At 42.3% G+C, this 11,298-nt stretch overlaps 1 protein-coding gene across 4 annotated transcripts in view; it reads right to left on the minus strand.

Moving 5' to 3' along the window:
• Window positions 1–9,488, minus strand: part of DENND6A (DENN domain containing 6A) — a 58,801-nt gene extending 49,313 nt beyond the window's left edge. For all 4 annotated transcript variants that reach the window (XM_039242454.1, XM_039242453.1, XM_039242452.1 and 1 more), the window contains exon 1: window positions 9,220–9,488. In XM_039242454.1, coding sequence (XP_039098385.1) covers window positions 9,220–9,456 — 237 coding nt within the window. In that variant the 5' untranslated portion in view covers window positions 9,457–9,488. The remainder of the gene's footprint in view (window positions 1–9,219) is intronic.
• Window positions 9,489–11,298: the final 1,810 nt, after the last annotated feature.

The raw sequence follows: 11,298 nt of genomic DNA on the forward strand, positions 1-11,298 counted from the left end.
CAGGTCACAATTTCAGTCATGAGACTGAGCCCTATAATGGGCTCCGCACTCAGTTTAAGATTCTCTCTCTGGGGCACCTGGGTGGCTCAGTCAGTTAAGCATCCGACTTTAGCTCAGGTCATGATCACACAGTTCGTGGGTTCGAGTCCCGCGTGAATTTCTGAGGCTCTGTGCTGACGGCTAGCTCAGAGCCTGGAGCCTGCTTCAGATTCTATATCTCCCTCTCTTTCTGACCCTCCCCTACTCATGCTCTCTCTCTCTCTCAGAAATAAATTAAAAAACATTAAGAAAAAAAGATTCTCACTCTCTCAATCTCTCCCTCTGCCCCTCCTCTTCTCGCTGTGCTCCCTCTAAATGAATGAATGAATGAAGATAGAGAACTAAAGTATAAAAAATAAAACAAAAACAAAAACAAACTTGTGTGCTTCAAAGAACACTACCAAGAAAGTGAAGACAACCCACAAAATGGAAGGAACTACTTGCAAACATGTATCTGATAAGGGTCTAATATACAGACATATAAAGAATTCTTACAACTCAACAGTAAAGTCAAAATAACCCAATTTTTAAATGGATAAAGGATCTGATTAGACATTTCTTCAAAAAAGATATACAAATAGCCAATAAGCACATGAAAGGCCACTCGACACCATTAGTCATCAGGAAAATGCAAATAAAATTACAATAAGATACCACCTCAAATCCACTAGGATGGCTGTAATCACAGATAGATAGTGATAAGTGCTGGCAAGATATGGAGAAATTAGAACCCTCAGACATTACTAATGGAAATGTGAAAAAAAAGTCACTGGAAAACAGCTTAGTAGCGTCTCAAAAAAGTTAACACAGAGAGTTACTTTATAACACAGCAATTTCACTCCAAGACAACTGAAATCATATGTTCATACAAAAGCTTATAAGTGAATATTCATAGCATCATTATTTATACTAACCAAAAGTGGGGGGAAAAAAGCCAAATTTCCATGGAGTGATGAATGGATAAACCAAATGTCATATTTCCATTTAATGATATAAAATTTTAAAAAATGACAGAAAATTCAGCCGTAAAAAGGAATGAAGTACTGATATATACTACAACATAGATGAACCTTGAAAACATTATACTAAGTGAAAGAAGCCAGACAAAAAAATGCCATAGGCTGTGATTCCACTCATATGAAATGTACGAAAGAGGAGAATCCACAGAGACAGAAAGTAGATTAGTGGTTGCCAGGGTCTGGGGTGGGGGGTATGGGCAATGACTGAATGAGGACATAAGGGAAATTTCTGGGGCAATGATAATATTCTATTTCTTAATCTCTATGGTAGTGAAATAGTATGCTCACTTAATGTAAATTCACTGAACTTAGGATTTGTACGCTTTCCTACATGTATGTTATACTGCAATAAAAAATGTTTACTTATTTTAAAAAGTAGAAAAAAAATGGCCTGACATCACAGTATCAGAACAGGATGGACCTAAGTATAAGATTATAGCTCATTCAATACCTAAACACTATACTACTGGAAATGTGATCAGTTTGCACATGGAATAGACAGTGAAACATTTCTCTCTAATAAGAGTAAAGTTAGATACAATTGTCCATGTTTCACATCATTCATCACCAAGTATGTGTGAACAGACTAGGCAGCATGGGGACATCCCAGATTATCTCCATATTGGAATTATACAATTTCATATCAGAACCAGAGTTTAGTAAACACTGAAGAAGTCTCTGTAAAATCTGGGAGCCTAAGCTCAGGAGGCCACTAAAGCTTTAACTCTCAAACCACAGAACTACATCAAGCTACTATGAAGTGCTACAAGCTCACAAGGAAATGTACAGGCCACTATGAGTGTCCGCAAACCCTCACTGTTTAATGGCCTACCATCCATGCTAGACTGTACGCTCATCTAGGGAGGGTTGATCAACGTTTTCTCTCCAGAACACAATGGGGTCTGGATGTGGTAGTTACCCAATATCTGATGAATAGACAGTTCAATGAGACAGTCCAGCAACATACAATTAAGCATAACACCCATTTTCATTAAAACAGTAAATTCGCTAAGGATCAAATACTGAGGTTATGGAACACCCAGTTTAAGAGGGAAAGAAAGGAAACAACCCTTCACACAACTGCTTTCACCCTTCTCAGAATAATAAACAAGAAACTTTGCTAGGTAGGGGCGCCTGGGGTGGCTTAGTCGGTTAAGCGTCCGACTTTCGCTTAGGTCATGATCTCGCAGTTCGTGGGTTTGAGCCCCGCGTCGGGCTCTGTGCTGACTGCCAGCTCAGAGCCTGGAGCCTGCTTCAGATTCTGTATCTCCCTCTCTCTCTGACCCTCCTCTGCTCACGCTCTCTCTCTCTCTCTCCTAGAAATAAATAAAAAACATTAAAAAAATTTAAAAAAAAAAAAAAAAGAAACTTTGCTAGGAAAAGTAAACTGTGGTGACTACTCTGGCTCCACCCTGCTTAAGACATAAAGGGGAATAGGCAGTGATTCTAAAAAGCAGAAGTGAAAAAGAAAGGGTAGTCAATTCTTTAAGTGCTTTTTAAAAAATGACATAGAAGTTCACCTCCCCCCCAGAGCAGAGCTTTATCTTCAATTTGTTTTTTAAAACTTTAGGGTGTGGGAGCACCTAGGTGGCTCAGTTGGCTGAGTGTGCAACTTCAGCTCAAGCCAAGATCTCACAGTTTGTGAGTTCAAGAACCACATCAGGCTCACTGCTGTCAGTGCAGAGCCTGCTTCGGATATTCCTGTCCCATCTCTGACGCACTCTCTCAAAAGTAAGTAAACATTTTTTTAAAAATCTTTAGAAAAAAGATTGGGTGGCTTGGTCACTTGAGCAATCAACTCTTGCTTTCAGCTCAGGTCATGATCTCACAGTTGATGAGTTCAAGCCTTACACTGGGGTCTGTACTGATGGTGCAGAGCCTGCTTGGGATTCTGTCTCTTCTCTCTGCCCCTCCCCTGCTTGTGCTCACATGCATGTGTGCGCGCTCTCTTTCTCTCTCTCTCAAATTAAGGAAACCTAATTTAAAAAATTAAAAAAAAAAAAAAAGAGTTGCATGCTCTTCGACTAAGCCAGTCAGGTGTCCCCCTAGGAAGTGCTTTACATACTTGTGATACACATCCAAAACCATGAGGTTTTCTTTTTTAAAACAATTTAAGGCAAAATAAGAGTGAGAGAATAGCCAAAAATAGTCCTACACTGATTACTGAATATGCCAGGACACTAACTATAAAAAGGGATCGATATGTGGGCATGTATTAAATGACAGGCATTAATTCTTACATGCATTAGGTCTCTTCGTATTTCCAACAACACTCTCAGGATATTATTTTTCCACTTAACTGAAGAAACTGGACAAAAATCAGACAACTAGCAGATGTCCAAAACCCCAGTTTGTGCTCTTTTCACTAGTTTAAAATTGTTCAAAGGGTTGACAGGTAAAGCCTTCAAGGGGGGAAAACCACCAAGGATGCCTCAATTCTTATAAAATCAGAAACTAGAGAGCTTCGGGAAGTGACTTCAATTATAGAAACGTCAGGGTGCCTGAGTGGCTCAGTTGGCTAAGCGTCCGACTTCGGCTCAGGTCATGATCTCATGGTTCGCAGGTTCGAGCCCCACATTGGGCTCTGTGCTGACAGTCAGCTCAGAGCCTGGAGCCTGTTTCAGATTCTGTATCCCCCTCTCTCTCTGACCCTCCCCTGCTCACTCTGTCTCTCTCTTTCTCAGGAATAAATAAAACATTAAAAAAATTTTTTTTAATTGTAGAAATGTCAACTTCCTAGGACATTCTAGAAGTTTGCATGATTTAAAGGCTCTTAAAATGCAAAACATCTCTAAGATGTATGTACAAGCAGCGAATAACTCTCTACAGTGTTAAGAAAAAAGAAACTACTAAATATCCAAATTAAAGAAAATGGTTAAATAAATTATGGTTCATAAAATTGTATTTATGAAGTCTTTAACTGTTGGCAAATTCAATTCGCAAATTTTTTATGAGAATGTTTATGAATAAAAGCAGACTCTTACAGTAGACCTGTTTGGGGGACTGCTGTCCAGCCCATGCTTTGGAAGTTGTCCCCTCCTCCTTTCACAAGGGTGAACCTAAGGGGCCACTACTGTAGACAGAAACCGTGTCTCCTAACACAGCTGACTGAACAAAAGGGAGTACCTGACCCATGCTGGGTCAATCAGATCCTCCGTATTTGTATTAAGCTTCAGTCTGTTTCCAGAATACAAAAGTAGAGTTTGGCTAAAATCAGAGCTACAGTAATCCAAAGTCAAGAGAAATGGGGGAGCAGAAACTGAGACCGTTGCAGGAGAAACCAGCCTCAGCTCGGAGAACAGGGCAGACTCGCAAAGAGAAGCAGAGATGAAAGACAACACAACTCCAAAGAAACAAAGACCAAAAAGCCTGGGGCCTTCCAGATCCCATGAGGTTCATTCCCTTCCTGCGACTGGGTTCCTTACAATCATTTTTCTTAAATTCATGTCAGAGAGTTTCTGTTTCTAACAAATTAATTCTTGACAGATACAAAATTATGTAAAGAAGAATAAGCATTAACAAAAATGTCAAATATTAATAGCACTTGTTTCTCAGTAATTACGAGTGATGTTTCTAGTGTTTATAATTTTCTTTCTTGCCAAGTTTTCAACAATGAGCATATTATTACTCAATCAGGGAAAATTTTTGAATAAATGAGGCAATTCTGGATTCAGATAATTAAGGCTTTACTACATACTCAGGTAATTTCAGAGCTAGAAGTGACATAGAGTATATAAAATCCAGAGGATTTCAAACCTTGTTCCAGAGGACACTGGGATCCTGTGGTGATGTTTCAGGGCCACTTCAGGGGAAAAGGAAGAAGCTGAGCACACCTCCTATAGTCTCTTTCCAACTTAAAAGATACCCTTCCCTGTCCCCTTTACTGAGAATAGGACCTAACAGACATTTTATGCAACATGGACCACTCCCCTAACCACACAGGTCTTCAGCTGATGGTTAGCCCCAAACCAGGCCTGAGTACATTCCTCTGGTGTCTCTTCATTAATGTGGCTGAAAAGCACAACTTGTCCACCAAAAAGATTATAGAAGCAGAGAATAGAAGTTGCAGGGAGCATTAAGCATAAACAAAATCCCATAAAACAAGAGCATAAGCCAGGGGCTTCCTGGTTTTTAAGCCGTTTTATGAAGTCCCACCAGGTTTGGACCCTGGAGAGCTCAAAAAAATCTCTGTTGCCTTACAGCAAGTTCCTTTTCCACTTAAGCTATAGCTTAGTTTCTGTTGTCAGCTAACAAACATACACAACATAGGCCCCATCTCAACCAGGTCAGCCACTGAGGTCCCATATTAGATTTTTATTTACACAAGGAAAAAAGTTTCCCTTTAAAATAAAAGTATTGATTCTACTACCTCAACTTCATATTACTAGTGAGGAAACTAAGGTTCAAAGGCCTCATCTTTACAATCAAGTTAAGGATTCTCTCCATTGAAAATAAAAACTGGGTGGCTCAGTTGGTTAAGTATCTGACTCTTGATTTCAGCTCAGGTCATGATCTCACAGTCTGTGAGATAAAGCCGTGTGTCAGGTTCTGCACTATTAGCATGGAGCCTGCTTGGGATTCTTTCTCTCTCCCTCTCCCCCACTCTTACTCTCAAAATAAATAAACATTTAAAAAAAAAAAAGGATTTCAATACTTCCCAAATACAGACTGACATAGGTCTTACTGAGTCATAGGTACTATCCCAAATGTTTCACCAACATTAACTTATCTAATTTTCACAGCAATGCCATGATGCAGGTACTGTTACAGAGGAGTGTGAGGGAAGCTAATATGCCCAAAGTCACAGACTCAAGCCTAGGCAGTCCAGCTCTGGAGTCTAAGTCCTTGATCGATGTCCTATATATATTGTCTCCTTGTTAAGCATTTAAAAAAAATTTTTTAATGTTTATTTATTTTTGAGAGAGTGTGTGATTAGGGAGACACAGAGGGAGGGAGACACAGAATCTGAAGCAGGTTCCAGGCTCTGAGCTGTCAGCACAGAGCCCAATGCAGGGCTTGAGCCCATGAGACCCGATATCATGACCTGAACTGAAGTCGGCCATTTAACGGACTGAGCCCCTCTTTGTTAAGGATTTAAGCTTAACTAAGTGGCACTGTTTATGCATCTGATTAAAATTTGCAACTGGTACTTTCTGTCATGCCACAACAGATTCTCACATCTCTTTTAACCCTAAGATTCAAAGATGGTGATGTCACAGGTGGCTTCTAGGACTTAGTTTTTACCTATTCTTTAAATGATTTCCGTGGTTGTGCATCATAGGAATTAGGGCTAGAGCTACTACATGTCACTTCTCCAACATGATTCTATATTCACTTTCTTGTCCCATTTTTGGCCTGGATACAGCCATAATACATAAGTGAAATATATTTCTCAACTATTTCATTATATTCATCACTAATTTGTGTTTCTTTTTCTTCTTTTAAAAGTGGCAAGGTACAATATTCTACATTTCTCAGGAAAACAAAACAAAATTAAGTTCTGTTGCAATTCTTTTAATATATTTCTCTTTCTTTGGAACCTTTATTACGGAATCTTCCCCAACTTCATCTTATGCCTTCTAAAATCAGTGACTCTTGGGGTGCCTGGGTGGCTCAGTCAGTTAAGCATTCAACTTTGGCTCCAGTCATGATCTTGTGGTTTGTGAGTCCGAACCCCACATCAGGCTCTGTGCTGACAACTCAGAGCCTGGAGGCTGCTTCAGACTGTGTGTCTCCCTCCCCTTCCCCCACCTGCACTCTGTCTTTCTCTCTCTGTGTCAAAAATAAACATTAAAAAATGTTTGCTTAACAAAATGAGCAATTCTTTTTTTTTCTTTTTTTTTTACAAATAGTTTATTGTCAAATTAGTTTCCACATAACACTCAGTGCTCATCCCCATAAGTGTCCTCCTCTATGCCCATCCCCCCCTCCCCCCCACATCCATCAGTCCTCAGTTTTTGTCAGCATTCAAGAGTCTCTCATGGTTTGCCTCTCTCCCTTTCCCCCACCATTTCTCCCCTTCTTCTCCCCCTTGTTCCTCCGTCAAATTCCTCCTAATCCTCCTATACGTGCAAACATATGATATCTGTCCTTCTCTGTCTGACTTATTTCGCTCAGCATAACACCCTCAAGGTCCATCCATGTTGCTACACAAGGCCAGATTTCATTGTTTCTCATGGCCATGTAGTATTCCATGGTATAGATAAACCACATCTTCTTGATCCATTCATCTGTTGATGGACACTTAGGCTCTTTCCACGTTTTAGCTATTGTGGAGAGTGCTGCTATGAACATTGGGGTACACGTGCTCCTATGCATCAGCATTTCTGTATCCCTTGGGTAAATTCCTAGCAGTGCTATTGCTGGGTCCTAGGGGAGTTCTATTGTTAGTTTCCTGAGGAACCTCCACACTGTTTTCCAGAGGGGCTGTACCAGTTTACATTCCCACCAACAGTGTAGGAGGGTGCCCGTTTCTCCACATCCTCGCCAGCATCTAGAGTTCCAAAATGAGCGATTCTTAATCTGGGGACAATTAAATAGAAGATCCATAGATGACCCCCAGATAATCCACAGAAGCATATACATAATTTTGTATTAGTAAGCATTTTTGTAACGGAGTTCATGGAGTTCTTAATTTTTAAAAGGTCCAGGATGCAAAAAAAGAACCAATGACCTAAAGAAAACTCTGTTGAGTAGCATATTCATTGGAAATGAAATTCAAAATAAGTCCTTTAATTCACATTTTTGTAGCACCTCAATTATGTTAAACACTGCTTATTTGGTCAAAAAAACATCCTTATAAATAATGTCCCAAATGACAAGAGTCCACAAGGATCTCATTTAGCTATTTTAAAATGCAATCAACTACAACTCAATCCTACAGTTTCTGGTTAAACTGTATTTTACTACACATACAACACGTCGATGTAAACAATAGATGGCTTATACATCTCTAAAGTCTTTGGAAACTGTTGCTTCTGTCAGAGTAAGATAAAGAATTGCTCACATATTCACTTATTCTAACAATTAAGTATTATGGAACACCACTATGTGCCAGGCATGGCATTTGTCCCCTATTTCCTCCTGTGATTAATTCTTGGTTCCCCTCTAAATTGTAGTCTAAACCTGCAAATACAGGTTGAAGCATTTGGTTCACATTCGGATGCCCAGCAACCAGCATAATGCCTAGATCTTAGTGGAAACCTAATGCATGGATTGCACTGTGTAATGATAAAACAGAGAAGACAGGTTGAATATAAAAGCAGTAGCTTTGCAACCTCCCTGGCCAATTTTCATAGCCAACTCACGCCACTAAAGTCTGAATGAGATGGTTTGTTAAAATCTGACATTGTCACCAAAACAAACAGAAATTATCTAAACGTGCTTCCTTCTGATAACGTTTCCCTTGGACACAAAGATGAGCAACGTCTTATGCTACAAAAGGGATCCTAAACAATGTGAAGAATAAACATTGGAAGGCCTTTCAATAAGGTGCCATATAAATGGAAAACTTGACAGATTCACAAGCAAAGGATTTTCCCTATGGTCATCTTGACAGTAGCTTTCAAGCCAACTGTTTCAGAAGCAACATCAATTAAGAACAGAAAAGAAAAAAAAAACAAAACAACAGAAATGAGGAACAAAAGGGGGAAACGGAGAAAATCCTGCTGAGATCAGCATTTCGGCTCAATCTGGGTGGTCTAAGAGTAACAGTAAGTCTAAGAGTTACTGGAAATGACCGAAACCAAGAAGTTGGTTGTGTGATGTTTGGCTATTATAGTTCATCCTATGTCAGGGGCATTGTTCGTTTCTTCAAAAAGTCGCCAACATCTTGCCTGCAGCCTTCTCGGGGTGCCGCTAACCATTTCAGTCACCCCGTGACACCGGGTTAAAAACACAAACGAACAAAAACGAACCTCAGCAAGTATTTAGGAGGGGCCTAGAGAGAACTTTTCACCCCTAGCCGCAGCCCGCGATCCTCCCACGGGAACTGCCAATGGACCGCAGCCCAGCCGACCCGCGCGGAGGGGCGGCCGGCCACGCCCGGATGCGCGGCGGCTGGGGGCCAGACCCGCCAGCCCGCGGGCCACACGCCCTGCTGGAGCCGCCCGGGTGCGGGAACCCGGACGAGGCGCGGGGGCAAGGTGCGGCCGGGCCTCACCTCCACGGCCTGGCCCAGCTCCAGGTCGAAGCCCACCACACACACGCAGTGCAGCCAGGCCGAGAAGCCGTCCCAGCGCAGCAGGCCCCGACCGCGGCCCTCATCCTCTTCATCGTCTTCCGGCGCGCCGCCCGCCGCCAGCACAGCCGGCGCCCCGCGCTCTTCGGCCGCCGCCACGGCCTCGTCCAACGGCCCGCGGGAGCTGGGCCCCGAGGCTGCCAGGCCCGGCAGAGCCATCCGCCGCCCCCTTGCCGTTCGCGCCGCCTCCACTGCGGACCGCGCAGCAGAGCGCGCCCAGCTCTGCGCAGGCGCAGCCGCCGCTGCCGCAGCCGCGGGGGACGGGCTCGGCCCGGGCGGGGCCGGGGCTCACGTGACCCTGGGAGCTGGGCTCGGCGCCGGCTGTCCCTTGTCACCGCGCAGACGTGGAGTCGTAGTGCTGGAGCTTAGCTGGAGTTGTGAATCCTACCCTGGCACTTTGGTCTTAAAGCTCTTCAAGAGTGGTTTATGAATCCCGACACTCTTCTTCGCAGTTCAACGATCTGGGGAGGTATTATGCTTGGCAGGACAAGGTTCATAATTATAAGGTAGTATTAAAATTCTTACACATAATGATTAAGGTGGCTAACATTTACTGAACACTTACTCGGTGCCACTTGATGTGCCAACAAGTACTTTACAAATATTACTCCACTGAATCTTCACATCATGACTAGTAGGTAGACTTCATGATTTCTTTTCACGGATAAGGAAATTGAGATTCCGAGAGGTTACATGACTAGTCCGACAAGTATTACTACAACTCGAATGCCGCTTTCAGTTTGCTCTCTTGTCTCCTGATGTCAGAGATCTGTTCCTTCCCTTAGCTGCTCCCTTTTACCAAGGCTCCACCCACCTTTCTTGGCCTGGTTGCCTGTGACTCATTCAATGCTCATACAACATCTGCAGTGCTTTATGAAACCCCAGGTTGGCCTCCACAGCAACCTGTGGATCACTCTCTTTTTGCAAGGGCCTAGTCTCAGGCAGCTTTATTGTTGTTTAGCTTTTATTTTTAAATAATCTCTGCACTGGACATGGGGCTCGAACTCACAACCCTGAGATCAAGAGTTGCATGCTCTAGGGACTGAGCCAGCCAGGCACCCCAAGCAGGTTTGCATCCTGTGCCAAGGAGGCACTTGATCTATTGAATTATTACTGATTATTGGCCCAGTGTGATACTACTGATTAGGATTTATTCAGCACCTACTATGCTGAGTATAAACAGCACAGTGAAAGTCAATAGGAAACACACAACGATACCCCAATAGAAAAATGAGTAAAAGACAATGGATAACTCACAATAAGCATTTAAAAAGAATTTTTTAAAATGTTTATTTATTCTTGAGAGAGAGAGCACACAAGCAGGGAGGGCACAGAGAGAGAAGGTGACACAGAAAATGAAGCAGGCTCCAGGCTCCAAGCTGTCACCACAGAGCCCGACACGGGGGTAGAACTCACAAACCATGCATGAGATCATGACTTGAGGTGAAGTCAGACGCTTTACTGACTGATCCACCCGGGTGCCCCACAATAAACATTTTTTTTTTAAAAAAACAACACGGTTTACATGCTTCTACATGCATTATCTCATCTAATCCTCCTACCAAGCCAAAAAGACAGGTCTTATTATCATTCCCATTTTACAGGTAAGGATTCTGAGGCTCCATAAGATGATAATGATGTCACAGCCAATAGGTGGCAGAACAAAGACTTAAAACCCAGATCTTTGACTCAGCCAAAGCTCTTAAGCATTTTGCTGCACTGCCCAGTCAAATCTACCCCAATTGGCAAACATTGTTCTGTACACATCCTTCTGGTTTTTATTTGGAGTGGTAGCATCAATTTCAAGGAAAGGGTCAATTATCATCAGACATCAATAGTGATGTTTGCTAAAGACTATTTTTAGGACATAAGATGAACTAGGGACAGCATTCAAGTTAAAAGTCAACTTTGTGGCCAAATCAGTCTGCTCATAGAGCCCGACACGGAGCTCCAACTCACAAACTGAGAGATAATGATCTGAGCCAAAGATGTGTGCTAAAC

Source organism: Hyaena hyaena, unplaced genomic scaffold, assembly GCF_003009895.1.
Source record: "Hyaena hyaena isolate Hyena2069 unplaced genomic scaffold, ASM300989v1 scaffold_212, whole genome shotgun sequence".
Lineage (NCBI taxonomy): Eukaryota > Metazoa > Chordata > Mammalia > Carnivora > Hyaenidae > Hyaena > Hyaena hyaena.